This window comes from Camelus ferus, chromosome 16 (genome assembly GCF_009834535.1).
Source record: "Camelus ferus isolate YT-003-E chromosome 16, BCGSAC_Cfer_1.0, whole genome shotgun sequence".
Taxonomy (NCBI): Eukaryota; Metazoa; Chordata; class Mammalia; order Artiodactyla; family Camelidae; genus Camelus; species Camelus ferus.
The window spans coordinates 15,748,094-15,776,055 of record NC_045711.1 but is presented as its reverse complement, the minus strand read 5'-3'; the positions used below and the strand labels follow the sequence as shown (position 1 = coordinate 15,776,055).

The window sequence follows — 27,962 nt, the reverse complement described above, 5'->3', positions numbered from 1 at the left end:
GGGCGGAGGGGCGGTGCACGCGGCGCACACAGACGGAGGCGGCCGGCTGCGCTCGGGCCGCGAGGAGGCGGCGCATGTGGGCTCTCCGCTCGTTGCTGCTGCTGCGGGCCGCGGCCGGGCGCACCATGTCGCAGGGGCCCGCCCGCCGCCCGCGGCCGCCCAAGGACCCGCTGCGGCACCTGCGCACGCGGGAGAAACGCGGCCCGTCGTGGGAGCCCGGGGGCCCGAACACCGTGTACCTGCAGGTGGTGGCGGCCGGCGGCCGGGACGCGGGCGCCGCGCTCTACGTTTTCTCCGAGTACAACCGGTCAGTGCGCCGCGCCGGGGGCGGCCGGCCCCGCGGGTCCCCTTGCCGAGCCGGGCCCCGCCGGCCTGCGTGCAGCACCGGGGCGCCTCCCTGCGCCTCGTTCCCCCGCTTCACGGTGTGGGTGCCGGGTCCTCGACTCCCTGCATCCTGCGTCTGTGTGGTTCTCGGAGGCCCCGGGGCACTCCACACTTGTGTATGAGCGTTCCCTCCCCAGCCCGGGGCCGAGTGCCCACCTGGAGCTCTCTAGCCGCACCCCGTCCCGTGCTTCCCGACACTCGGGCCCCATAGTTGGCGTGCGGGTTGGGCAGGTCCGCTGGGGCGGTGATGGGGACAGGACCCACCTCGCCCCAGCACTAGCTGTACAGGCCCCAGCTCCCTCCCCGCCTCTGCTGAGGAGGGTTCAGACCCAGCGTCCCGGTAGCAGAGATGCAGCCGGTAGCCCAACATGGGTATTTGGTGGTTTCCCCCCTCGGCGTGCGACAAGGCATCTAGGCGGTGGCAGAGGTTTTACAGACTCGAATCTCCTGACTGTCTCCTCCAATGCTCGTTCTCCCAGGTATCTGTTCAACTGTGGGGAAGGCGTCCAGCGACTGATGCAGGAGCACAAGTGAGTCAACATTTTCTTGTGGGGTGGACGTGATTATGCGGCTTGAGGCAGGAGGGTTTTTAGAGAGGAAGAGAAGGTCCCTGGTCTGTTCCGTCCTCCTTAAATGTTTTCTTTTTCTTAGGCTGAAGGTGTCACGTTTGGACAACATATTCCTGACCCGAATGCACTGGTATAATGTTGGCGGGTTGTGTGGTGAGTGTATTCTTTTTGAGGTCAGAGGTTGGAGGGGAATCTCTAGGATTTTAACCTGCCTCCCCCCCCCCCCCCATTCTTTTATTTGCCAGTCTTTGGAGTCCAGGGGGAGCTGGAGTCATTTATACCAGCCCAGTCCTCTGGGGCAGGGAGCATTGAAAGTGTGACTCAGAGGAGTAGACTTTTAACGGGGACGCTGCTTTTAGGCGGTACCAGCCGCCTCCTTTACTGAGTCGCTGGACCCGCTCTGGGACGTCACCTGGAGAGTGTAGTGGTAGTGATTACAGGAAGTATAATTACCATTGGGACCATCAGCTGCACACAGATGCCCACTCTCCAGGTCACCCCATTTATGCCCATCAGTTAGGAAGGTCAAGATTGTTTTGCCATCATATTCTGTACGATGTGTGCAGTGGGTAGGAACCAGTCTCACTCATGGAGCTGAGAGGTGAGCAAGGAGGCGCCCAGAGTGCAGAATTTTTCTGGCCTTCCTTTGACTTGCTGTGGTTGTGCAGCCTCCGTCCCTCACCTTGGTATCAAGTCCTGCCCGTTTCAGGGGCATTTGAGTGGTGGTTGGTGTCCCTCCAGCCTCTGGCCAGCACCACTTTGCTCTGCACGTGGTCCCTAATGACTAGAAGCTGGAATGAGGAGAAAAAGAGCCTGTTAAGTCAGGAGCATGCTTTCTGGCGGCAGTGGCAGGTGATGAGAGATTTGATTTTATTCGTCCTTTTTAGGAATGATTCTGACTCTAAAGGAAACCGGGCTTCCAAAGTGTGTGCTCTCTGGGCCTCCACAACTGGTGAGTCTCTCCTGACTCAGCTGTCAAAGCTGACCCCCCCCCCGTTTTAATGTGAATAGCAAGCATTTCCATCTTTCCACATCAGTCCTCTGCCCTCCAGAGATAACTGGTGGTGGAGTAAACATTTCACCTTTTTTTTTTTTTAAACATTTTTTATTGATTTATAATCATTTTACAATGTTGTGTCAAATTCCAGTGTTAAGCACAATTTTTCAGTCATTCATGGACATATACACACTCATTGTCACATTTTTTTCTCTGTGAGTTATCATAACATTTTGTGTATATTTCCTGTGCTATACAGTGTAATCTTGTTTATCTGTTCTACAATTTTGAAATCCCAATCTATCCCTTCCCGCCCTCCACCCCCCTGGCAACCACAAGTCTGTATTCTCTGTGAGTCTATTTCTGTCCTGTATTTACGCTTTGTTTTTGTTCGTTTGTTTGTTTTTGTTTTTTAGATTCCACATATGAGCGATCTCATATGGTATTTTTCTTTCTCTTTCTGGCTTTCTTCACTTAGAATCATTGCACCTTTCAAGTGAAAGACGCCTGAGTCCAAAACCTCATTAACCATGTGATGTTGAACAAATTCCTTCCCTTGCTCTCAGAGCTGCTTCACCTGTGAAATGGCTCACAGGTGTTAAGGCTCAAATGAGTGCCCGCTCGAGGGAGGGTATAGCTCAAGTGGTAGAGCGCATGCTCAGCACACAAGGGGTCCTGGGTTCAATCCCCAGTACCGCCTCCAAACAAATAAATGAATAAACCTGTTTAAAAAGATATCAGCTGCAAAGCACCGAATCACTTTAGGTATTTCACACCAGGTGGACACAGTATGTGTTAGCTTTTATTTATTTTTTTTACTTGAAGTACAGTGTGTCCATTTCTGATGTACAACACAGTGTCCCAGTCTTGCATATACATACATATATTTTCATATTTTTTCCATTAAAGGTTATTACAAGATATTGAGTGTAGTTCCCCGTGCTATACAAAGGAAATTTTTTTAAAACTATTTTCATGTATAGTGGCTAATATTTGTAAATCTCAAACTCCCAAATTTATCCCCTCCCACCCTCTTTCCCTGGTAACCGTAAGATTGTTTTCTAAGTCTGAGAGTCTGTTTCTGTTTTATAGATGAGTTCATAGTGTCTTATTATTTATTTATTAAGCTTCAGACATCTTCCCACCTTCCAAACCTGCTTACTGCACTATTGAGAAGTTGTGTGCACATTGTTAAAACCACTAAATGTAAGGGTTCATTTCCCAGTTCCTGAGATAAAAGGCACCCAGTCTCCAAGCCCTGTAAATTCTGTTTCCAGAGTAATGCCTCACACCCCTCCCCGTGTCTCCTCCTCCTGCGATCGCTTCTCACGCCCGCGCTGGCCTCCCTGGGATCATCCACCAGAGTGGCCAAGTGGCCTTGGTCAAGCATAACTGCAGGCAGGTCCCTTCCATCCTAAAACCCTTGAGGGTCTCCACTGCAGTACAGTCCAGACACCTCAGTGTGGCCCCCAGCTCCTGCGGGCCTGGCCCCCGCCTCCCAGGCGTATGTGTCCCCATCACCCCGCGGGCTGCATGGCTGACTCAGCTCTTCCTGAAGGCCCTTCCCATATTAGGGCTTCGTCCATACGCCTCCCCCCTCTCACCCGGCCTGTGTCCTTCTGAACTCAGGGCTCGGCTAACAGGTGTCTGCTCAGGAGCCGCCCCAACTCCCTAGACAGGCTGGAGCCCAGCCTGGTGACCAGTGACTGTCCGTTTGCAGCACACGGGGTGAGGCTGCTGCTAGTTGCCGTTTGTCACCCCTTGTTTGATCTTTGTCTCCTGCCCTGGATTCCAAGTTTCATGAGGGCAGGGACCCCATGCACTGCTGACTCCTTGGCGTCTGACGTGGTGGACACCCCTGAGATACTTGTACGGAGGATGTTCAGGACACCTTCTGAGCTGTGTTTGATGTTGGTGCCTTTGCTTCCTCTCATGTTCTTGAATGTGTGGCTGTGGCCTCCATTTGTAACCCTGACTGCTCACTTTTTTATTTCTCTTTCGTAGGAGAAGTATCTAGAAGCTATCAAAACATTCTCGGGGCCATTGAAAGGAATAGACCTGGGTATGTGCTTGATTATGCTGAATCGTCTGCTGTTTTTTTATGTGTCCCAGTCTCTTACATTAGAATCCGTAAGGGGAGGGCACAGCTCAGTGGTGAAATGCATGCTTGGCATGCACAAGGTCCTGGGTTTGAACCTCCATTTAAAAAAAAAAACCTAATTGCACCCCCCCCCCAAAAGTTAAAAAAAAGTCCATATCCATAAAAGTAACTAAACCTTAGAATCAAGTGCTTCATCCATTTGTTTCCACACGCACACCAGCTCTGAGGCTTGAGGGGATGGGCTCGCCGGCCTCCCAGTGCTGCACGTGAGCTTGTGTCTCTTTAAGTATCAGTTTCTTTTTCAGCGGGGAGTCACCAGCGATCAGAGCAGGTCTTCTCATTTGGCTGTCGTGAATTTTTTTTTATTATATTTTTATTGAAGTATAGTTAGTTTACAATGTGTCAGTTTCTGGTGTGCAGCACAGTACTTCAGTTCTGTAGAAACATACATATATTCGTTTTCATGTTCTTTTTAACCATAAGTTACTACAACGTATTGAGTATAGTTCCCTGTGCTCTACAGTATGAACTTGTTGTGTATCTATTTTATATACAGTAGTTAGTATCTGCAAATCTTGAACTCCCAATTTATCCCTTCCCACCTGCTCCCCCCCCCACCTCGTAACCATAAGATTGTTTTCTTTGTGACTCTGTTTCTGTTTAAGTTTGTTTTTGTTTTTGTTTTTAGATTCCATATATAAGTGATACCATATGCTACTTTTCTTTCTCTTTCTGGCTTACTTCACTTGGAATGATGATCTCCAGGGCCATTCATGTTGCTGCAAATGGCATTATTATTTTTTATGGCTGAGTAGTATTTCATTGTATAAATATACCACAGCTTCTTTAGCCAGTCGTCTGTCGATGGACTGTCTTAAATATTAATGGCTGATGAAAAACACATTTTTTCTTCTTTTCTAAATCTTTTAATTTACTCAGAACTTCTGATTTTCAGTGCAGATTCCCATCAAAGTTCCAGAGCATTTCAGTTGCTTGTGGGTGGTGATCTGGAGGGTGGATTGTCACACAGCACAGTCACTGTCCTGTGGTCTCTCCTGCAGCCGTGCGGCCCCACTCTGCACCAGAGTACAAGGACGACACAATGACCGTGTTCCAGATCCCCATTCACAGTGAGTGTGAGCTGTGGGCCCAGGGCAGGAGGGGCGTGGGTGGAAAGAGAAGCTGCACTAGCACTGGCCCTGTGCGCCTGATCCTGTGTTCTGAGCAGGATGAGTCCATTTAGCTGGGGAATTAAGCATGGTCCCTGCCCTTGAGGCCCTGGTAACAGTGGGAATGGCCACGTTGAACGTGCAGGTGGTGACTGAGTGCACTACAGCCGGCTCTCAGGTCTGCCGGTTTCTGCTGGGGTTTATTTGCCTCTGATGCTAGGGCTTGGGAGAGGTTTGCACAGATAAACCATGTTGTAAATACCAATGGCAGCCTCGTGGAAGCATTGTTAGGGGGTCAGAAGGGCTCACGAACCTTCTCAGATCCCAGGGCCAGGTGGTGTGGTCTGGACTTGGAGATGCAGTCTGCAAAGAGGTGACTGCCGTGGCTGTGAGAGGCCATGGATTGTCCTCTGGTCTGGGTTTTCCCCACTGAGAGAGGAGGGTTGGGTGGTCAGGATGTTTCCTGGGCAGCTCACTGGTCTGATGCTTGCCACGTGCAGGAGGGGTGCAGGTGGGGGCCCCCAACCAAGGCCAGAGGGGCCCGGGACCAGGTGTCTTCCACCAGGCCCCTTGTGTGACAGGTCTGTGTGTGGCGGGTGATGTTAGCCAGTAAGCCGGCCAGCCCCACACTCCCTGTCCACACTCACGGTCAGTCCCTGCCAGTCAGGCTGGGGGCTGAGTGGGGCTTGCAGACGGGGATGATCGAGGCCAGGTGGGGCAGTGACTAGGGCCTTGGCTCCCCCCACCCCCAGAGCTCGGGCTGTGGCTGTGACTGTCCTGGTGTGGACTGTAACTCGCTTGTTTACCCTGCCACCCAGGTGAACGGATCAGTGGGACGCACCAGAGCCCAGAGCGGCTGAGCCCAGAGCGCTCTCCGGACGCTGGATCTGCTAAAGGTGGGTGGCCCGTCCAGGGGTCGTGGTGCCAGGAGTCTCGCCCTGCCTCCTGCTGCTCTGCGTTCCTGTCTTCACCACAGGAAAGCTCTGCTTGCAGGACAGACACTCTTTTCTTGTCCGTTAGGACTCGGCTGTGGGGCGGGTGAGGCTGGTTGTTGTGAAGGTGGCTGGCCCGGGGCTTTAGGGGCCACCTGCAGCCCTGGGTGGCCCCAGACTTTGGGCTCAGTTTACCCAGAGGAGGGCGTGGCCTGCAGATTGGTTGCCGCAGAGGCTTCTGTGTTTCTCTCTCTATTTGGTACAAAATTACTGTTTCTTTCATTGTGAGATACAAACCGTTAGATCTTTACAATTAATTAGAGTCTTTGGATTTTTTTTTGCGCTCCCATTTCACGTGTAGCAAGTCAGTATCATCCCCAAGTCAAGATCACTTCTTTGTATGTGAACCCACCCAGTTTACGGAACTGCACACCCAGAGAGGAAGCTCCCTCGCAGTTAGCGTCAGCACCCCAAGGAAGGTGCGGTAAATTTTTTTGGTTTCTCATGAAGGCAACAGGAATGCAAGTTAATTTTTCATTAGTGCAGAAACTAACTGCCAAGCTGATGAGTCACCTCAGTGAATGGATTTGCCCCTTCCCTTCAAGGACAGCCTACTAGGAATCTGAACTGAGGTTCCAAGAGGAGCTGTATCCGCACAGCTTGAGGCTGCAGGGGTCAGGGCTGAGCACGGCTGATAAGTTCCTCTCTGTGCCCCAGGGCCGTGTCCACCTGATGGCTGAGAAGGGGCCGGCCCTGTGGGCCCCCCCCCACCACGTCGCCTCTGCAGCCCTGTAGTTTTTGTGTTTTTCCCACATTATGCTTGTTTGTAAAGCACACCGCAGCATTCTTTTTTCCCCCTCTCTTCTCCACTTCTAGATAAAATGTGTCATTTTTTAAATGTTTCACTTGCCGTTCTGAAGTTTTTCTGGTTGGAGTTGTGCAGTTATGTTTACTCAGATCTCGACAGGAGCAGGAAAGAGAGCAGCCCTGCCTGAGGAGGAACAGGGGCGCGCCTCCGGCCTCGCCCCAGGGCGCTTGTGTCCAGCTGTGTGCAGTCAGCCGAGGTGTCAGACACCTGGGCACCTGCGCCTTCCCCGTGTCATGACTTGCTTTGTTTTTCCTCAGGTGTTGGCCAGAGGACACTTGGCAGGGACCCCTCCTTGGTGGTAGCCTTCGTCTGCAAGGTAAGTGCCTGGCGGTGGCCCCGTGTGTGACGTGACTGGCTTCCGGTGAGTTGAAGGCGGCAGCTCCGAGTCACGTGTGCTCGGAAGAGGTAGATGCCCTGTTTCCCAGGAACCACCTGTGCTTGAGCCTTCCAGCCAGAGCTGCTCTGGCGACACGGCTTTGATGTTTGGCTATAATCCTCCGTCTGGGACTTGAGAAGTCATTAAAGGCTATTTTTCTGACCTCTTCAGCTCTGTTTTAGTTTATATCATCTCACTGTAGTTGCTAAGCTGCTAACATTGGACTAATTTTAATATTGGCTAGCATTCACAAAGGCCTAGATTGGTAAATTTGAAGTTGGTCAAATTCTATGTAAATGTTATTATTACAGTAAGATATTTTTCAGATCTAATGGTCTGGTTTTAGTGGGGCTTCCTGTTTAAATTTTGTTACAACAGAATCTCCAACAAACACTTTTGATAAGTCTTGGGTAAGTTTGGTAGGACTACATTGGTTTTTTTTGTGGGTGTTAATTTTTTTTAAAGAAATATATTTTATTTAAAACTGACGTGATAAAGTTGATTTTTAAATATATGTGTAATTTTTATTCAAATTTTAACACCAAGTGAAAACAATTACAAAGGTCAGTAGTAATATTAGTTATTAGTTGCAAGATCATTGCCAGTATCACTCCCAACAACTTAATTAGATCATAAGGTTTATAAAAATTAAGCACTGTTAAAAAAAAAAATGTTAAACACCGTTGCCAATAGACTTGTTACTTTGTGGGTCTGAATTTTTAGGCAGCAAAATAATCTCTTAAAGCCGTTTCCGTGGTGATCTTGAGTCGCAGTAGGTCCTTGCTCAGTCGAGGGCGCAGCCTGACTGGACCCGCGGTGCCACCACTATCCTGGGAGCCGCAGGCCGTGTCCCCTCCCTGCTGTTGCTGCTGGCACTGCGGCCCCTTTCCCGCTTCTGTGAATCTGCTGCTCCTCAGCTGAGGGCTGGGAAGGCGGGAGAACGAAGCTGGCTCGAGCTCTGGGAGGTGTGGAACGTCGGCTCCTCGCGCGGGCCTGGGCTTCGGGGCCTCCTGCCCGCCGCATCCCCGGAGCAGCCCCCTCCAGGGGCTGAGCTCGGCCCGTGGTGCGGGTGCTGCCTGCCTTGGGCCCGGAGGTGCTGTTCCGCGGTGGAGACGATCCGCTCTCCCCCAACCCCCGTTTCACGGCGTGGGTCTGTGGGCACCGCCGTTCGTCAGTGTTGCCGTCGAAAGGCGTCGTCTCGGTTCTGCCACCTGGCGTCAGGGGCACACGCTTAAGCTCTTATTGTTCCTCGAGGATAGAGTTTTCCAAGACGGGAAATTCTAGAATCGTAATAAGGCTTTAGGACCCAAACTGGAGACTTCACCCTGAGAGCAGTTCTGTTTTTAAGTGCAGAATGACAACTGTGAGGTTTTGTGATATGGCTGTTGTTTCCCCTTTTGGCATAGCGAGAGGACACTGGACGTTTTCAGTTGTAACTTCTCTCTGGTATAAAAGCAACAGCACAGCTTTGCGAAATCTGTGAGAAGTAGAGGAGAAAGGGCATCTGCACTCACCGCCCTGGCCCTGGAATGCCGTGTGGCTTCTGGGATCTTTTGTGTGTGTGTGCCCTTATTTTTAAAACATTTTTTTACATTCCACCTATAAGTGATACAGCATTTTTCTTTCTCTTTCTGGCTCACTTCACTTAGAATGACCATCTCCAGGTCCATCCATGTTGCTGCAGATGGCATTATTTTATTCTTTTTTATGGCTGAGTAGTGTTCCATTGTATATATGTACCACATCATTATCCAGTCATCTGTTGATGGACATTTGGGTTGTTTCTATGTCTTGGCTATTGTAAATAGTGCTGCTGTGAACATTGGGGTGTATGTGTCTCTTTGAATTTTATTATTCTCTGGGTATATGCCCAGAAGTGGGATTGCTGGATCACATGGTAAGTCTGTTTTTAGTTTTTTAAGGAACCTCCATACTGTCCTCCATAGTGGCTGCATCAGTCTACACTCCCACCAACAGTGTAGGAGGGTTCCCTTTCTCCACACCCTCTCTAGCATTTATCGTTTGTAGACTTTTTAACGATGGCCATTCTGGCTGGTGTGAGGTGATACCTCATTGTAGTTTTGATCTGCATTTCTCTGACAATTAGCGATGCTGAGCACTTTTTCATGTGCCTTTTGGCCATTTGTATGTCTTCATTGGAGAATTGCTTGTTTTGGTCTTCTGCCCGTTTTTGGGTTGGGTTGCTTGTTTTTTTGATATTAAGGTATATGAGCTGTTTGTATATTTTGGAAATTAGACCCCTGTCAGTCGCGTCAATTGCAAATATTTTCTTCCATTCTGTAGGTTGTCTTTTTGTTTTGTTGATGGTATCCTTAGCTGTGCAAAAGCTTTTAAGTTTAATTTGGTCCCATTTGTTTATTTTTGCTTTTACTTCTGTTACTCTAGGAGCTGGTTCAAAGAAAAACATTGGTGTGATTTATGTCAGAGTGTTCTGCCTGTGTTTTCCTCTAGAAGTTTTATAGTATCTCATCTTACGTTTAGGTCTTTAATCCATTCTGAGTTTATTTTTGTATGTAGCGTGAGGGAATGTTCTAATCTCATTGTTTTACAAGCAGCTGTCCAGCTTTCCCAGCACTACTTATTGAAGAGACTGTCTTTTCTCCATTGTGTGTATTCTTGCCTCCTTTGTCATAGATTAATTGACCATAAGTGTGGGTTTATTTCTGGACTTTCTATCCTGTTCCATTGATCTATGTGTCTATTTTTGTGCCAGTACCATCCTGTTTTGATTACTGTAGCTTTGTAGTATAATCTGAAGTCAGGGAGCATGATTCTCCAGCTTCATTCTTCTTTTTCAAGATTGTTTTGGCTGTTTGGGGTCGGTCTTTTGTGTTTCCATACGAATTTTAACATTTTTTGTCCCAGCTCTGTGAAGAATGTATTGGTAATTTGATAGGGACTGCACTGAATCTGTAAATTTTAACAATATTGATTCTTCCAATCAAAAAACACAGTGTATCTTTCCGTTTGTTTATGTTGTCTTCAGTTCCCTTCATCAGTGTCTTACAATTTTCGGCACCCAGGTCTTTTGCCTCCTTGGGTAGGTGTATTCCGAGGTGTTCTGTTCTTTTTGGTGCAGTGGTAAATGGTGGTGTTTGCTTAATCTCCCTTTCTGCCATTTTGTTGGTTAGTGTATAGAAATGCAACTGATTTCTGTATATTAATTTTGTACCCTGCAACTTTGCCAAATTCATTGATGAGTCCTAGTAGTTTTCTGGTCACTTCTTTAGTGTTTTCTGTGTATAGTATCATGTCATCTGCAAACAGTGAGTTTTACTTCTTCGTTTCCAATTGAGATTCCTTTTATTTCTTACTCTTCTCTGAGTGCTGTGGCTAGGGCTTCCAAAACTATGTTGAATAAAAATGGTGAGAGTGGGCATCCTTGTCTTGTTCCTGATCTCAGAGAGGATGCTTTCAGCCTTTCCCCATTAAGTACGACGTTAGCTGCAGGTTTGTCACATGTGGCCTTTATTATGTTGAGGTATGTCAGTCTGTGCCCTCTTTCTGGAGAGTTTTGATCATAAATGGATGTTGAATTTTATCAGAAGCTTTTTCTGCATCTATTGAGATGATCATATGGTTTTTATTCAGTTTACTAATGTGGTGGATCATGCTGATTGATATGCGTATATTGAAAACTCCCTGCTTCCCGGGGACAAATCCCACTTGATCAGGGTGTATGATCCTTTTAACGCATTGTTGGAGTCGATTCGCTAGTATTTTGTTGAGGATTTTTGCATCTATATTCATAAGTGATACTGGGCTGTAATTTTCCCTTTTTGTGATATCTTTGGTTTTGGTATCAGAGTGAAGGTGGCCTTATAGAATGAGTTTGGAGGTGTTCCTTCCTCTGCAGTTCTTTTGAATAGTTTCAGAAGGATAGGTGTTAACTCTTCTCTAAATATTTGGTAGAATTCACCTGTGAAGCCATCTGATCCTGGACTTGGGTTTGTTGGGAGGTTTTCAGTCACTGATTCAGTTTCAGTGCTGGTGATTGGTCTGTTCACATTGTCTTCCTGGTTCAGTCTTGGCAAATTGTACCTTTCTAAGAAATTGTCCATTTCTTCAATGTTGTTCTTTTTGTTGGCATATAGTTGCTCATCCTCTTGTGATCCCTTGTATGTCTGTGGTGTCGACTGTAACTTCTTTCACTTCTGATTTTATTAATTTGGGCCCTCCCTCTTTTTTTCTTGAAGAGTCTGACTAAAGGTTTATCAATTTTGTTTATCTTTTCAGAGTTATCTTTTAGTTTCATTGATCTCTTCTGGTTTTTTAGTCTCTATTTCAGTTGTTTCTGCTCTGCTCTCTATGATTTCTTTTCTTGTACTAACTTCGGGGTTTGTTCTTTCTCCAGCTGCTTTGGGTGTAAGGTTAGGCTGTTTATTTGGCATTTTTCTTGTTTCCTGAGGTAGGCTTGTACCGCTATAGACTTCCCTCAGAACTGCCTTTCATGTGTCCCAGAGGTTTTGGATTGTTGTGTTTTCATCTCAGTATTTTTTGATTTCCTCTTTGATTTCTTCTGAGATCCATTGGTGGTTTAGTGGCGTATTGTTTAGCTTCCACGTGTTTGCAGTTTTTGCAGTTTTTTCTCATAGGTGATTTCTAACCTTATAGCATTGTGATTGGAAAAGATGCCTGGTATGATTTCAATTTTCTTAAATTTGCTGGGGCTGGCTTTGTGGGCCAGCATGTGGTTGATTCTCGAGAGTGTTCCATGTGCACCTGAGAAGAACGTGTATTCTGTTGTTTTTGGGTTGAATGCTCTAGAGATACGTTAGATCCATCTGGTCTAATGTGTTATTTAGGGCCTGTATTTCCTTATTGGTCTTCTGTCTGGATGATTGATGCAGGAAAAATGGACATGGGGCATGGGGAGGGCCATGTCCCAGGCCTCGGTTGAGTCCCTGGGATGCCCCTTGCCAGGTGTGGGTCCTTGGCTTCACGCAGGAAAGAATTCAAGAGCGAGCCACAGTTGAGTAAAGGTTGATTTACTTAGAGAGTCACATACTGCATAGGGTGTAGGCTGTTTGAAAAGGCAAGACAAAGGCCATGAGGTGTGGGGTTAGGTGCTAAGGTTAAAGTAAAAGTAGATACACACTCCATAGACAGTGCCAGAGGAGGGAGCGAGAGAGCGGCGTGGTGGTGCCAGCTCTTATGGGCTTGGTAGCTTCGCACCCTGCGAGTGGGAGGACTATTCCAACTGCCCTGGGGAGGGGGCTGCGGTTCCCCTCTTTGACCTCTTGTGGTCAACCTTGGGACTGGCAGGTGCCTGTGGGCGTCTTACTTATCATGCTAATGTGTTATGAGCATATAATGAAGCCCAAGGTCTACTGGACGTCAAACCTCCTACCATCTTAATCTTCAAGGCCACCTGGGAGTTGAATCTTCCACCATTTTGGTGCTAATGCTGTCATTCCTTGAACGGCTGTGCCTGCCCCCTCCCCTCCTGTCCCATGTCCGTTGGTGTAAGTGGGGTGTTGAGGTCCCCCACTGTTACGGTGCTGCTGTCAATTTCTCTTTCACGTCTGTTAACAGTTGTCTTGCACGGAGGTGCTGCTGTGTTGGGTGCGTGTGTGTTTGCAGTTGGTGTGGGGCACTACTCAGTGTCCTTCTTTGTCTCTTGTAACAGTCTTTACTTTAAAATCTGTTTTGTCTGATACAAGTATTGCTCCTCCAGCTTTCTTCTGGTTTCCGTTTGCATGGAATATCTTTCTCCATCCCCGTACTTGCAGCCCTTACGTGTCTCTAGCTCTGAAGTGGGTCTCTTGTAGACAGCATATATGTGGGTCTTGTTTTTGTATCCATTCAGCCAGGCTGTGTCTTTTGGTTGGAGCATTTAATCCATTTACGTTTAAGGTAATTATTGATAGATGTGTTCTTACTGCCATTTTGTTCATTGTTTTGACTTTGTTTTTGTAGGACTTTTTTTTTTTTTTTCCTTTCTTTTCTCTTTTCTTGTGCTTTGATGACTATACAAGTTCCTTTAGCATTTGTTGTAATGCTGGTCTGGTGGTGCAGAATTCATTTAGCTTTTGTTTATCTGTGAAGCTTTTGATTTCTCTGTCAAATCTGAATGCGAGCCTTGCTGGAGAGAGGATTCTTGGTTGTAAGTTTTTCCCTTTCATCACTTTAAATATATCGTGCCACTCCCTTCTGGCCTGAAGGGTTTCTGCTGAAAAATCAGCTTATAGCCTTATGGAAGCTCCCTTGTGTGTTATTTATTGCTTTTCTCTTGCTGATTTTAATATTTTCTCCATATCGTTAATCTCTGTCAGTTTGATGACTGTGTGCCTTGCTGTGCTCCTCTTTGGGTTGATCCCGCGTGGAACTCTCTGCGCTTCCTGGACTTGGGTGACTTTTTCTTTCCCAAGTTAGGGAAGTTTTCAGTTATTCTCTTTCCAAAAATTTTCTCAGGTTCTCTCTCTCTTCTCTTTCTGGGACCCATATAATGTGAGCATTAGTGCACTTCACATTGTCCCAGAGTTCTCTTAAACTATCCTCATTTCTTTTCATTCTTTTTTCTGTTCTGCAGTAGTGATTTCCACTAATCTTCTAGCTCACTGATCCATTCTTCTGTCTCATTTAGTCTATTCTTGGTTCCTTCTAGTGTGCTACTCATTTCAGTGATTTTATTCTTCAACTCTGTTTGGCTGTTCTTTTTATTTTCCAACTCTTTGCTACAGAGTTCATTCTGTGCACCTACACTTCTCTTGAGTTCTCTGAGCATCTTCACCATCATCATTCTAAACTCTTTTCTCAGGTAAATTACCTATCATCTCATCATTTACTTCTTCTGAGATTTTACCTTATACCTTGTCCTAGAAGATAATCCTCTGCCACCTCAACTTGTCTGTCTTTCTGTTTGTATTTTTAGGTAGGTTAGTTATGTTTCTCAACCTTGGAGAAGTGGCCTTCTGTGGGAGGCGTCCTATGTGTCCCAGCAGTACAGTCCTCTTGTCACCCAGGAGCCAGGGGCCAGCCGGTCCTGGTCCCAGTGCCTGTGTTTGTGGACTCCTTCCACAGGCTTTGGGATTGTTGTTTTCTTATTTCTGGTATCTGCCCACTCATGGATGAGGCTGGACTAGAGGCTTACGTAGGTTTCTGGCAGGAGGAAGCTGGTGCCTGCCCACTGCTGGGTGAAGCTCGGTCCTGGACCTCTGGTGGGTAGGGTCCTGTCTAGAGGCCTTTGTGGCTCAGGAAGTCTGCTGATGGGTGGGGCTATGTTCCCACCCTGTATGTTGTTGGGCCTGAGGCTTCCCTGCAGGCTGTTGGGCGGGGCTGGGTCTTGGTGCTAATGATTCGATCAAGATGTCAGCCTCCGGGAAAGCCCCTGTCGATGAACACTCCCGGAATGTCTGCCACCGATTTTTTTTGTCCCCTGGGTGAGCCACAGCCGTCCCCTACCTCCCCATGAGACCTTTCAAGACCAGCAGGCAGGTCTGGCCCAGGTTCCTGTGAAATCACTGCCTCTTTTCCCTTGGACCTGGCACACATGAGATTCTGTGTACGCTTCCTAAGAGAAGGACGTCTCTGTCTCCCCCCATCCCTGGGGCTCCTGGAGTTAAGCCCCCCTGTCCTTCACAGCCAGATGTCCTGGGCTCTCCTCCCAACGCCGGGACCCGGGCTGGGGAGCCTGACGTGGGGCTCAGGGCTCTCACTCCTATGGGAGGGCCTCTGTGACTTAATTATTCTTCAGCTTGTGGGTTGCCCACCAGAGGGATGGGGCCCAATTATATCGTGAGCCCACCCCTCCTACTGTCCTGCTGTGGTTCCCCCTCTGTATTTCCAGTTGAAGCAGATCCTTTTTGCCAGGCTCTAGGCTTTTTTCTTGATGGCTGTTTAGCGATCGGTTGTGGTTCTGTTGTGGCGAGGAGAGGCGAGCTTTTCTTTTAGACCGCGTGTTCTGGTGAGGTTCCTCGAGCGGTTACCCCACCAGTGCAGGATGATAAAACAATAGTTTGTCTCCTCCAGGTGCCTGAAGGCTACTTTTTATTTGTTATGGAAATGGATTACGTTTTATTAAACGTGTATGGAGTTAATGTTGGGAAATAAAACAGCATGATTTGAAATCATTCAGCTTTTAGCACTAAACTAATTTCAAAACTAATGATTAAAACCAAGCTTTGTGCTCCTTTCACATTGAAGAAGGACGAGTTATTCAAACAAGCGAGCATCAGACTAATCCTGAGGATTTCCTGTACTGTTAATAACTTTGGTTACTAAGCTATGTAGGTAATTGGATCTTCAAGCTCCTCCAAAAGACACTTGATTGAATGTTTATTTTAAATCATTTAAAAACATTGTTGGTTGGATATAACGTAAGAGAAGAAATTCTTAGCGTTGCTTGTAGGGTTATTCCTGTCATTAGAGTCTACTTTACATTTCGTAATGTTAAAAGGGATGTGTTTTCCATACATGTTTTCAAAGAACTGCTGAGTTGTGGGCCCGAAAAGGTTATAGTGTAAGAGAAATATTTTAATACCTTTAATAAAATGTGCTCTGAAGAATTTTTTATTAAATTGTAAGGTAAAGAAGAATGTATTCTTAAAAACCTGTGAGAAATTAAAATAGGTTACTCTGCAGAAAACCAAAACAGAACAAAAACAAAGTTTTGTCATTAGTCCCTAAAGTAACATTTAGTTCTCCTTGTTGCAGCTCCACTTGAGGAAGGGAAGCTTCTTGGTCCTCAGAGCAAAGGAGCTGGGCCTCCCAGTGTGAGTGGTGGGACAAGTGGGGCCTCGCTGGGCACGCCCTGTTCACAGAGCCCCGCCCCTCACCGAGGCCCCGCCTCTTGTTTCAGCGGAACAGCTGCCATCGCGCCCATCATCGCTGCTGTCAAGGATGGGAAGAGTGTCACTTACGAAGGAAGAGAGGTGAGCTGCCCTGCTGTCATTGTGTCCGCAGTGCCAGGCGGGGCCTGGCCACTTGGACAGAGTCACTGTTGGCTTTAGGCCCTGCAGACAGCGCTCCTGAGAGCCGTGCACAGCTTGGACTTCATCCCTTAGCTCAGTGATAAAATAGGGTCTCTTGTCTAGACTTGTCCTGCATCAGCACTGATGTGGTGGGGCATTTCTGTAAGTTGTCTCTTCAGGATTTGGGGGCCTCCTAATAGAATGGATGCTTTGCCTTGTCCTGGAGCTCAGGGTAGACCCTGCAAGGATGGACTGGAGGTGCATGGCCCAAAGAAATGACACCACATTGTTTCCAAGATGTAAGGATGTTCAGACCAGTGGCTGCAGGCCTGGGAGAGCCATGCACGCCCACAGGGCTGTCGGCTGCTCCAGGTGTGAGATGCTCCCTGCTGGTTAGCCGCCTGCGTGGGGAGCAGAGAGAGCGGGGGAGCGGGAGGTGATCGTCACGCTGGTGCTTCTCAGGAGACTTACGCAGTGTTGACAGTGGACTGGAGGGCCTTGCCCTGTGTCCTCTGAGCTGTGACTGCTCTGGGAGCACACAGCGACCCCAGTGGTTTCACAGATCTTGCCTGAAGAGATCTGCACGCCTCCGGATCCCGGGATCGCTTTTGTCGTGGTGGAGTGTCCAGACGAGGGGTTCATTCGGCCCCTCTGTGAGAATGCCGCCTTCAGGAGGTAAGAGGGTCTCCGGGCTGAGAGGTGGGCGCCAGCACTGCCCAGGAGCCCAGCCCGCACCGACTCGGTCCCTCGCCTGGTCTGCGGCCACCTGGGCTGGGGAGCCCACCGGGCGGGCCGTGCCGAGGACAGCTCCGTCCTGCCAGCAGGACGTCCTTAGTGATGGTGGTTGGTGGGCTTCTTGCTGTCCACAGCCATGAAGTGGAATCAGAAGGGATTGAAAACCAGAGAGACTAGAAATTACTGGCCAGTCAGAGTTCTAAGTCCTGGACAAGCTCCAGAATTTTCTTGAGTTCTCACTAATGCCCCAGATCATTATTTGGGTTGTTTTTACCTTTTAAAGGAGTTTCCTCCATTTAAACTGTTTTGCATCTACTGAGGTGGGAGGAGGCGTTTAGGACAGTCTTGGCCGAGGGTGGGGTCAGGGGACACTCTCAGCCTGGGGACATCTCAGGACTGGGTCCTGAGGTCGTTCGTCTTCCCTGAGAGGTGGCCCGACCTGCATCTCGGCTTATGCCTTAGCGGGGTATCTGACCCACACGGTGGAATGTTTTAATTTCTCTCCCACTTTTTTTTTTTTTTTGGGGGGGGGGAGGTAATTATCTCTCCCATTCTTAATGGTCTGTTCTGGCCATGTTTTTCCTGTCCCGAGTTTTGTGTATCTGCACTTTTTCGCATTTTGTTTTATTCTACTTAGCGCAACAGTCCCTTTGGGCAGCTACAGCTCTTTTAAGTTAGTGTTAGAAGTTCTTCGCGAGAGCCACCCTGTTCCCTTCTGGGGCGCCTGGTGGCGCAGGCTCTGCACTGTAATCCCGCGTGTGATGGCACGTCATGGCACTGTGACACACGAGCTGATGGCCACGGGCACTGCTGCGTCACCGGCAGGTTCACATCAGGTTTCCATCACAGCCCGCAAACCTGCATACCTGCCTGTGCTCTTGTTGGGGGAGGGGCGGTAAATTTTTTTAAATGGAAAGGAAGGAAACAATGTCAGTAAGGGACTATCTCGAAACAGTTGAAATTACATGTGATTTTAATTTTTGTACTTGTGTCTCGGCCTTCCTCTGGAAGGGGGTCACCAGGGTGGAGTCAGGTACAGGGATTTGTTGGAAGAGAGGCCTTGAAAGACGAGGGAGGGTCAGGGAGAGCGAGTGTCCTGCTGGCAGGTCTGAGCCCTGTGACGGGAGTGGGGATGGGAGGAGCCGACTGTGCTGCAGGGCCCCAAGAGAGGCGGGGCCCGTGGGAAGCCCCAGAGCTGGCCCGGACAGGGGGCGACCTGGACAGCCTGGCGGGGTGGTGGGTGCAGCCGTGGGCTCACACAGTCCTGCCCCTCGCCCCTAGTCCCTGATCTGCATGATGCCCTGAGTTTGTATCACTTCACACAGCAGAGCCCCTGCTTCCTTCCTCCCAGCTACCAAGGAAAGGCTGAAGCCCCCGTGGCCCTGGTGGTTCACATGACTCCGGAGCATGTGCTGCTGGACAGCAGATACCAGCAGTGGATGGAGAGGTAGGGAGCTCGGCCTGAGGACAGAGACCCCTGCACTCCCCCTACTCCGTTCAGCGCTGCCTGCTGCCTCCTCTGCCTGAACTCTTGGGGGCCACACCCTCGTAAAGACAGGCACCACTCAGGGGGCCGTGGACACACGTTCTGCTGGCCTGGTGCTGGCTCCCTGTCAGCTCCCACCCTCCATGCTCCCTGCCTCTGCTGGTGATGCTGTGTGCATCCTAACAGGAGTCGCGAGTGTGGAGCCCTAGCTGCCCATCAGGCGGCTATTAACACTCCTCACTCTCTCCCATCTTCCAGTGACCCACACCAGTGACAGGGAGGGTGGGTCCCACTCCTGGCTTTGTTGGCCAAGGCCAGCCGGGGGTGGGGGAGGGAGTCTCTGGGGTTGGACACAGGGCGCGAGGTGACAGCGAGGGGCGCTCCCTTCACCCTCCCGTGGCGGCTCCCCTTTCCTGACCTCGGTCTCTTCCTTTGGGGTCTGAATCCTCACGTCCGTCACCTGTTTTCGTCTGATTCTGCCTTTCCTTCCATCCGTGCTCCTGTGTCTCCAAGTCCCCACCTGTGGGCTCCTAATACCGAAACTGTCCTTGTCTTTACCCATATTCTTTCCAACAGGCCCCAAGGCGTTTGGGTCTGGAGAGACTCCGGACTTTGAGACGGGGAGTGGGGCTGAGCTTGGCCACGCAGGGCCGTCTCCGGATGGGTCACCTATTCTCTTGAATGCTTCCAGCTGCCTGATGGCCCCGGTCCCGGTGCTGCCCCTTCTGCAGGAGTGCCCCCAGAAGGATGCTATGCTGACTGTCTGTTGTCTTAGATTTGGGCCTGACACCCAGCACCTGGTCCTGAACGAGAACTGCACGTCGGTCCACAACCTCCGCAGCCACCGGATCCAGGCGCAGCTCAACCTCATCCACCCTGACATCTTCCCTGCGCTCGCCAGCTTCCGCCCGCAGGTAGCATCTGCGGCCACGGCTCCGGCCCCACCGGCAGCATTGCCCTCCGCCTCCCACCCACGAGCGTGGCTCTGTCTCTTGCAGGAAGGGAGCACCGCGGCCGGTGTGCCCATGGTCCGGGGCGAGTGTCTGCTCAAGTACCAGCTGCGGCCCCGGCGGGAGTGGCAGAGGTCTGTGTGGTGCGGGCTTTGGGCGAAGGGCCGGGGGTCTGTGTCTTGGGCTCTGCCAGCCTTGTGGTCCCTGTCGCAGCTCCTCAGCTGCATCGGAGCAGTAGAGCCACAGACGATACGTAGTGAACAGAGTGGCCGTGTCGCAGGGGAGACGGTCCCCTGGGCAGGCCGATTCCCGTCTGGGCGGGGGAGATGGGGCAGCTTCTGTCCTTTCTAAAGGAGTTTTCCCTGAGGACGGCCACACGCGCTCGTTGTTTTACAACATGGAAAGTAAGTGTAGGATGAGGACCACCCACGGTCCCGTCACCCTGCAGCAAGGGCTGCTGACGTGTGTGCTTTTTAACTTGGAGCACGTGGGGTGTCCCCCCTGCATCGTGTTGAGGTGTCCTCGGCATTCCCGATAGGGGTGTTTGCTCATTTTCAACTTCTTGCTATTAATGAGAAGGTAAGTATCTCACATGTAAACCTGTGAGTAGAATTCTGTTCCCTTGTGCTGATGCTTAGCTGTGGGGGTCCCAGGTCAGAGCAGCACTGCTTCAGGGACCTGATAAACTAAGTTGCTGCTTGGACAGGTGCTTACTGCCTGCATCTTTGGTTTTTTAAATCTGAATAATTACAAGCGTCTTTTCCGCCCCGTAGTGTCTGTGTTAGAATAGACCATGTTCTAGACTGTGGCTGGCTGCCTTGTGCTGTTGTGTTTCCCCCTCCCCCGGCCCCAGGGGATGCTGGAGGCTACTGGTGTCCAGTGAGAGGTCAGGGAGGCTGTGTAGGCCCTGCCCCCAGCCCCAGCAGTGCCAGGTCGTCCCACTCTGAGCTGAGAGGTTCCGAGTTGCTGGAACTGTTCTGAACTGGCGCTGAGACCCACTGAGCTGGGGAAGGCTCTGCGAGGTGGGAGAACAGAGCTGCCCCAGGTCAGGCTCCTAGTCTTCAGTCTTGATTTGAAAGCACTTTCTGCAGACGGTCCCCAGGGGTTGATTCTGGAGAACTGAGGTGCTTGCTGGAGGCCACCTGCTCCCTCGCGTCACCTGAGATGCCTTCCTCCCTGCAGGGATGCTGTTATGACGTGCAATCCCGAGGAATTCATAGCCGAGGCCCTGGAGCTGCCCAACTTCCAGGACAGCGTGCGGGAGTACCGGAGGGCGGCGCAGGACGGCCCGGCCCCTGGCAGGTGAGCCGGCCAGCACTGCCTCTCCCCTGGCCGGTGTCCTCCCGCAGGCCTGGGCACAGCACTGCGTGGAGTGTCGGCCTGGCCCCCTCCAACGCGCTGTAATTGTTTAAGGGGCTTCTCTGTTCGTTGCTTAATCACCAGGGCTTGCCCCCACCTAGACAGTTAGGTTGGAACATGAGGTGACAGGGCCTAGCTCTCTTATGAGAGACAAGCTGAGCTGAGCGCGGCGGTGCTGGGACCTCCTGCGAGACTCTGGACACAACTCGGGGTGGGGACACTTGGGGTCTAGTCCTGGCTTTGCTGTTAAGGATCCTGGCCACGTCACTCACCTGTGGGGCCTTCACTGCCCCATCAGGAAGAGCAGCTCGGGAACTTCGTGACCTCTTTCCCAGTGTTATTTTCAGCTAACGATTGATGTAGAGGTGGGTTTCAGGTTTAATCCTGTCAGCACCAGGCACCACCTGTGTTCCCGCAAGGCGCCTTCCCTGGCTGTACTTGCCTCGGTTTGCATGTTGAAGGTCCACTTAGGTCATACCTGCACAGTCACACCTTGGGCCGCGGGAGGGGCCTAGGCCTCAGAACCACCACGTCTCCCTGAGTGAATCCCAGCTCTGCCTCTTCCCCTCCGGAGAGCTGACCCTCTGCGCCCGCTTTGTCCCCTGTGAAGTAGAGCGTCTCCTCCCCACGGGGCTGTGTGAGCCTGGGGTTAAGGCCAGTGCAGGGTGGACGCCAGCCTCTGCTCTCCTCCCTGGGCAGCCAGCCACTCTCCCTGGCCCTTACGCGAGGACCTTGGCCAGGTTGGGCCACCAGCCCCCTGGGAAGCTGCACTTCCTCGTCTCGTGGCCAGATGCTGGCTCCTGGAAGACACGAGCTCTTTGATGTGGCTTTTTATTTTGAGAACTAGAGGAGTGTATTAGGCTGCGCTGCTGTAGACAGCTGCGGGCCACAGACATGAGGTGCCCGTGTGTTTTTCCACAGAGGAAAGAAGCCAGTACCCAGAAGTCGTCTTCCTGGGAACAGGGTCCGCGATCCCCATGAAGATCCGGAATGTCAGCTCCACGCTTGTCAACATCAGGTGTGGCTCCTCAGCAGGAGGCCTTCGGCCCAGGAACGGCCAGTTCTCTAAATGCGCCTGGGGCCCCGCGCCACCAGGTTGCCAGCCGGTACCGCAGGCGAGAGCCTGGAGGCTGCTCTTGGCCAGAGCGCCCGGGCGAGGGGGCGGGCGATACGCTGTCTTCTGGCTGAGCTCACTTGGACTTGGGGGAGTTGCTGGAGCTGGTGACCCATTCTGTCTCGTCTCTGCATAAATTAGTGACCTGCTGTGTGCCCCGCCTCTTGCGGAGAAAAGATCTTAGTTCTCACATTAACCCTGTGAGGGAGTGGCTGACCAGCCCCCATCTCCCGCCCGCTGGTGCAATGGGTCCTGGGCCCCCGCAGCCGGGGGGTGGTGAGCTCTGTGTCGCACGGCCCCCTTCACACACGGTACCGCCGTGTGTGAAGCGGCTTCTGGGTTTCTGCACTTGTTCTGTGCTCAGCCCCAGGACTGGACAGTTTTCAGTTGGGTTTGCTGGGTGTCATTTGTCCACGGGAGATGGACCGAGGGTGCTGGGAAACGGGTCTGCAAAGGAAGCCAAGCCACCAAGTTCCAGGCTCGATTTTAAGTTTTGCTTTGTCCCCTTGATGCTGATGGTGGATGGTAACAACCAAATAATGCACTGAACATGCACAGCAATTACCCCCGCCTGGTAGCAGAAACCATGGGTGTGGGGGGTGTTTCTCTTGTGACGGAGGAATGTCCCTAAAGTGGCTCCAGCCTTTCCTAGAGCGCAGATCTCAGTGAAGACAGCCCCCGGGGGCGGGGTGGCCCTGGGCTGCCCTCCCTGCTCAGGTTCCCTCTGGAGTCGGCTTCTCCCAGGGGAGGGATTGGAAGGCCCGAGGGAGCCGAGCTCTCACCAGCCAGAGCCCCGAGTGGCCTGTGCCCTGGGCGAGCGAACGCGGGGCCGTCCGGCAGCAGCAGAGGTGGCGGCCACGTTCAGTCCAGCGGAACAGTCCTAAGTTCTGAGCGTTCGCGCCCTCTCAAGCATCTTTTAGGCCCCCAGCATCTGTGCAGCTCTGGGCCCTCCCCACGTGCCCCCCAGCGCTGGGGTCCCATGGGCCGGCTGCGGTCGCCCTCAGTTCCTGCACGCTCCTCAGGGAAGAGCCCGAGAGGTCACAGGAGGCGGTGCCCGGCGGCACCCGCTTCCCTGAGGTGAGACCGCCTCACCCCCTCGCCCCCTGCAGCCCCGACACGTCTCTGCTGCTGGACTGCGGCGAAGGCACGTTCGGGCAGCTGTGCCGCCACTACGGGGAGGACGTGGACCGCATCCTGGGCACCCTCGCTGCCGTGTTCGTGTCCCACCTGCATGCGGATCACCACACGGTGAGGACCCCCTGTCCCCACGCCCACCTGAGCCTGGCTGTGCCGCCTGGCCGGGCGCTGGTCTCTTAGAAAGCCCAGGCGAGCGAGTGTCTTGTGGCACAGGGCCCCTCGGGCTGCTCCAAGCAGACCCCACCCCGAGGGGCCACTGGGTAGGTTGGTGTTGGAGGGATGGTGGTCCGATCGAGAGCCGGGGACCCAGCGCAGGAGTCGGGTGGGGACGTGGCTGACCGTGCCCCGCTCCTTCCCAGGGCTTGTTAAACATCTTGCTGCAGAGGGAGCGAGCTTTGGTGAGTCGGGCCTTGATTTTATTGCCGTCTTGAGTTTCCTCGGGTGACACACAGCCACATGCTTCTCGCTCCAAACTGTGTCCTTACGGAGCTTCCTGCCGTGGACTCGGCCCTCTGACTTCACCGTTTCAGACATCCCTGGGAAAGCCGCTCTGCCCTCTGCTTGTGGTCGCCCCCACCCAGCTCAGGGCCTGGCTCCAGCAGTACCACAGCCAGTGCCAGGAGGTCCTGCATCATGTCAGGTGAGCGTCTGTGTGGCCCGACCCTGCAGGGCTGCAGTCCTCCGCGGGCGCCAGCTCCAGGCAGGTGCCTGGGCGGCTCGTGACGCCCCCTGGAGACCTTTCCCTCAGCGTGGCCACGGATGGTAGAGGAGCCTCGGGTCAAAACCTGTCAGACGGTTCCTGCTTTTAAGTGTTCCTTTTCTTTGACACACTTCTCAGCCCCCTTTTCAGTTCCATTCCTGAACGGTGGCTGCTCAAGGACCATCCACACCATGAGCCGGCTGCCGGGTCCTCCCTGTGGCTTTGGGTTTCGGTTTGGCTCTTAGCAGACTACTCTTTGCTGTCTCAGTGACTGATTTAAATTGCGTTTTTTAATAACGATGATTTTCAGTCTCTCCAGCTAGACTTGAACTTCAAATTTAAACATTTGGGGTTTTTCTTTTTTTAACTTCTGAATGTTTTTTCTTAGTGTTATTCCTGCCAAATGCCTTCAGAAAGGAGCCGAGGTCTCCAGCCCCGAAGTTGAAAGGTTGATTAGCTCGCTGCTGGGAGCATGTGACTTGGCAGAGGTAGGGGTGGACCCAGGGCGGGAGGGCAGGTGGGGCGCGGGGAACAGGCCTCAGAGCCGCGCACCTGCTCCTCCAGTTTCAGACCTGCCTCGTCCGGCACTGCAAGCACGCGTTCGGCTGCGCTCTGGTCCACTCGTCTGGCTGGAAAGTGGTCTACTCAGGGGACACCATGCCCTGTGAGGCTCTGGTCCGGATGGGTGAGTAGGGGCAGCCGCCTCTGGCTGTCACCCTGACACTGCAAGTGCGTCATGGGGCCCTGGGTGGGGAGCTCTCTGGACACCTGTGCGTTTTCTCCAGGGAAGGACGCCACCCTCCTGATCCACGAGGCCACGCTGGAAGACGGTCTGGAAGAGGAAGCCGCGGAAAAGACACACAGGTAGCAGAGCCCATGTCACCCGCTCGGTCCCTCTCCATGGTGACACTGAGCAGCCTGAGGCCTCCAGGACACGGGGCTGGCCTGCTTCTCACCAAAGGCCGTGGGGGCTTCTGTCCCAGGCAGTGCTCTCCTGGGCCTCCGTCTGCTTCTACAGAGCTCTCTGGGCAAGGCTCTGTAGGAGGCAGGCTCCTGAAAGAACGGGAAATCCACCCCAACAAGCTGGGAGCCTGGCGGGGGGCGGGATCCTGGGCTTTTCAAGGAGAGTGTCATCCCAGGTGAAAAGCCCTCACCGGTGGGAGGTCTGATGGCCGGCACTGAGCCTGGGCTTCATGGGGGAGGGTGGGAGGAATCTGGCTCTTAGGTGGGTTTGTGGCAGTGACGTAGACACCTCCAGCCCCCTGGCTGCCCGAGTGGGGTCCGTGCAATGCCCTCCTTGGGGGTCCCGCCCTCTGCTGAGCTTCAGCCTTGGTCTGACCCTTTCTTTGCAGCACGACCTCCCAGGCGATCGGCGTGGGGATGCGCATGAAGGCGGAGTTCATCATGCTGAATCACTTCAGCCAGCGCTACGCCAAGGTCCCGGTCTTCAGCCCCGACTTCAATGAGAAAGTTGGAATTGCCTTTGACCACATGAAGGCAGGTTCCTGGCAGGGTGGGGCGGGGACGCCCTCCATCCACATGCAGGCAGCCAGGCTCTGGCCAGCACAGGGCCTTCTGGACAGACGTTGGTGTCTGGCCTCTGGAGATAGTCCACTGAGCGCTTCTGAGGCCCAGTCCGTCCCCACAGGTGAGGTCGTCTGAACCCCTCCTCTGCAGTAAAGCTGGTCCCTGGCCCCTCAGAATGAAGGAGGGGCAGGTGGGGGAGCCTCAGGAGCCTGGTGTTCTGCCTGGGGTGCATCACCTCTCCTGAGCCCAGGCCTGGGAGGGCATCTCCGCCCCTCTGGTGCGATTGCGCGGTTTCCTCCCTCCAGCCTCTCTGAGGCGTGTCCTCGTCTGTCTTGCCTCGTAGGTCAGCCTGGGAGACTTCCCAACGGTGCCCAAGCTGATGGCACCGCTCAAGGCCCTGTTCGCTGGCGACATCGAGGAGATGGAGGGGCGCAGGGAGAAGCGGGAGCTGCGGCTGGTGCGGGCGGCCCTCCTGGCCCAGCAGCCGGACGGGGGGCCCCGGCAGAAGCGGGCCCCTGTAGAGCAGCCCCAGAGCCCCCTGAGCAAGAAGGTCAAGGTGCAGTAGCGATGCAGGTGGCCTGAAGATGGGCTGAGGCTCCAGGCGGGGACTGATCGGTGGAGAACGGCCACGCTGGCTTTGCAGACGTCGCCTGGAGAACCGGGGAGCACTCACAGCTGCCCAGCCCGCCCCCGGGGGCGCTGGGCCATGGGTGTGAAGGCGCCGAAGTGAAGAGTCCATCTGGAACCTGAGCACTTGGCTTCGTCCTGGTGCCACCGCTGAGCCAGAGTCGCTGCATCACGCTGCCAGGTACCCAGTGTCCCCACAGAGCTGCCACCCCTCAGCAGCGGCTCCGGGAACTTGAGCCTTCCTGTTGCTCGGGGCTGTAACGAGACAAGACTCACTCACCGGCGTCCGGCGTGTTCGGGACCGCGTGGGCGGGCTGCTTCGTCCTCCCTGGATTCAACAACAGAGGTGAGGGGCTGAAACTTGAGTTTTCAGAGATGCAGCTCACATTTGCGTAGTCTTCCCTCCTGCCACCCGGAGAATGTAAGCTGTAACATCTCAGGCGGTGAGAGACACGGACCGAGGACGGGACCGGCCGTGACCTCGAGTTTCCTCAAGTCCCGCGTCCCCGAGAGCTTGTTAGTAAAACAGGAAGCTAGGCCACGCTCAGGGATAATAAATCTATTTTAATAACATTACTTTTGACAACTATTTGTACATGTATTTAAAGGTAACTTCCAACCCCCAGGCTCCATGACAAATTGGGTGTGGAACTGCCCTGCCAGGAAGTGAGCACAGCCCTTCACAACAGGTTGCAAATCCCGCAGTCGGAGGAGGGTTATTTTTACACTCTGTTGGGAAAAATAACGAAGCATTTAAATTTCTCATTGTACACCTGTACATTGATTGAGATTGAATGGCTCAAATTAAACAAATATAGATTTCATATATACAAATATTATATCACGTATAGGTCTGTCATATCTATGGTAGAGGGTGGGATCGTAAGGTTGGACTCTGCATGCAAGACCCGAATCTGCTTCTCGCTCCCTTAGTCCCCAGGGTGACCAGGCTCCCCAGTGCCCTCTCGGCCCCCCTCTCTGAGAGTGGATGGGACTTCTGGAATGGGGGAGTGAAGCCCTCCACGCCTCAGGGCGCTGGCCTGGTTTCACCTTCCCCGTGCTTTGGGTAACAGAATTATTGCTATTCACTTGTGACCTCCAGAAAGAAGAGGCCACTCCTGGACCCCCTGCACTCAGGGCCCTGGGTGCCTGCCCCTGGGATCTTAGGGTGGGGGTGATTACTGAGTGACAGCTAATGCTCGGGGGAGGCATGGGCGCTACCTTCGGACCCTCCAGACACTCAAGATCATTTTTCAAATTCACAAATATAAAACAATAAGATAGTAAAGGGAGCGCCAACCCAGTGTGGAGAAGCAAGACAAATTTCATTTTAGCCATTTACCGTAGAGCCCACAGGTTAAGGTTCACCCTGGCCGGCCTCCTCGCTCTACACCACCAGGCTGACCACGCGGGACTCAACCCTGGCCATCAGTGCAGGTGGCAGGCAGCCCCCGGTCTGGACCCTCCACACCCCACCCTGCAGAGGATGTCACTGACCAGCAAAGCCTTGGACAGAGAGGGTGGTCGCTTGGCGTGGAGGCCGAAAGTGGATCAAAAGAGGCACAAAGTCAAAGGCAAAGATCAAACAAAAGGCCAGTTACCACCCAGAGGGAACGAGGAGGACCTGCACCAGCGACACGTGCCACACGGGTTTCTGCAGAAGTCCGACCTCGCGCTGGCAGTGACGGCGAGGAGCCAACGGAGGCGGGGGGCGGCCGGGCTGTATGTACACGCGCGTCGGGTCAGAGGGCTGTGCTCTCAGACTCCTCCTCCGAGTCCCTCTTCTCGGCCGCCGAGTGTCGCCGCACGTGCTCCAGAGGGACTCAGGCGCAGTGTCGAGCCCAGCTCTACGTGGATGGAGGGGAACGTCAAAGTGGACGAGATCTGGAAGGTGGCAGAGAGGTGGCTGAAAGGGGTTCCGGCCTGGGGTGGCATGGTCACTGAAGGGCCAGCCGTGTGGGGGCCTACTGCAGGGGCAGCGTAGCGCCGTCCACTGGG

At 52.6% G+C, this 27,962-nt stretch overlaps 2 protein-coding genes across 5 annotated transcripts in view; one reads left to right on the top strand and one right to left on the bottom strand.

Moving 5' to 3' along the window:
• Nucleotides 1–26,540, top strand: ELAC2 (elaC ribonuclease Z 2). Its single transcript, XM_032498835.1, has 24 exons — nt 1–307; nt 864–914; nt 1,036–1,106; nt 1,841–1,905; nt 3,955–4,012; nt 5,113–5,181; nt 6,039–6,116; nt 7,278–7,336; nt 16,073–16,131; nt 16,218–16,290; nt 16,892–17,004; nt 18,416–18,511; nt 19,326–19,464; nt 19,549–19,634; nt 20,683–20,798; nt 21,781–21,877; nt 23,083–23,221; nt 23,470–23,508; nt 23,641–23,750; nt 24,199–24,298; nt 24,375–24,495; nt 24,596–24,674; nt 25,163–25,307; nt 25,681–26,540. Exons 1-24 carry the CDS (start codon nt 75–77, stop codon nt 25,900–25,902), a joined length of 2,418 nt encoding a protein of 805 aa, XP_032354726.1. The 5' UTR covers nt 1–74; the 3' UTR covers nt 25,903–26,540.
• Nucleotides 26,509–27,962, bottom strand: part of ARHGAP44 (Rho GTPase activating protein 44) — a 102,488-nt gene continuing 101,034 nt past the window's right edge. For 3 of the 4 annotated variants that reach the window (XM_032498831.1, XM_032498832.1, XM_032498833.1), the window contains one exon: nt 26,509–27,848. In XM_032498831.1, coding sequence (XP_032354722.1) covers nt 27,562–27,848 — 287 coding nt within the window. In that variant the 3' untranslated portion in view covers nt 26,509–27,561. The remainder of the gene's footprint in view (nt 27,849–27,962) is intronic. The other variant, XM_032498834.1, reaches the window with a different exon arrangement.

Excerpts from the sequence above, each read along its gene's own strand:
- ELAC2 (XM_032498835.1), top strand. The coding sequence starts at position 75 with ATGTGGGCTCTCCGCTCGTTGCTGCTGCTGCGGGCCGCGGCCGGGCGC. Across the intron at positions 16,132-16,217 it reads AAGGAGCTGGGCCTCCCAGT|CGGAACAGCTGCCATCGCGC; the intron begins GTGAGTGGTGGG and ends CTCTTGTTTCAG. Across the intron at positions 17,005-18,415 it reads GAGAATGCCGCCTTCAGGAG|CTACCAAGGAAAGGCTGAAG; the intron begins GTAAGAGGGTCT and ends CCTTCCTCCCAG.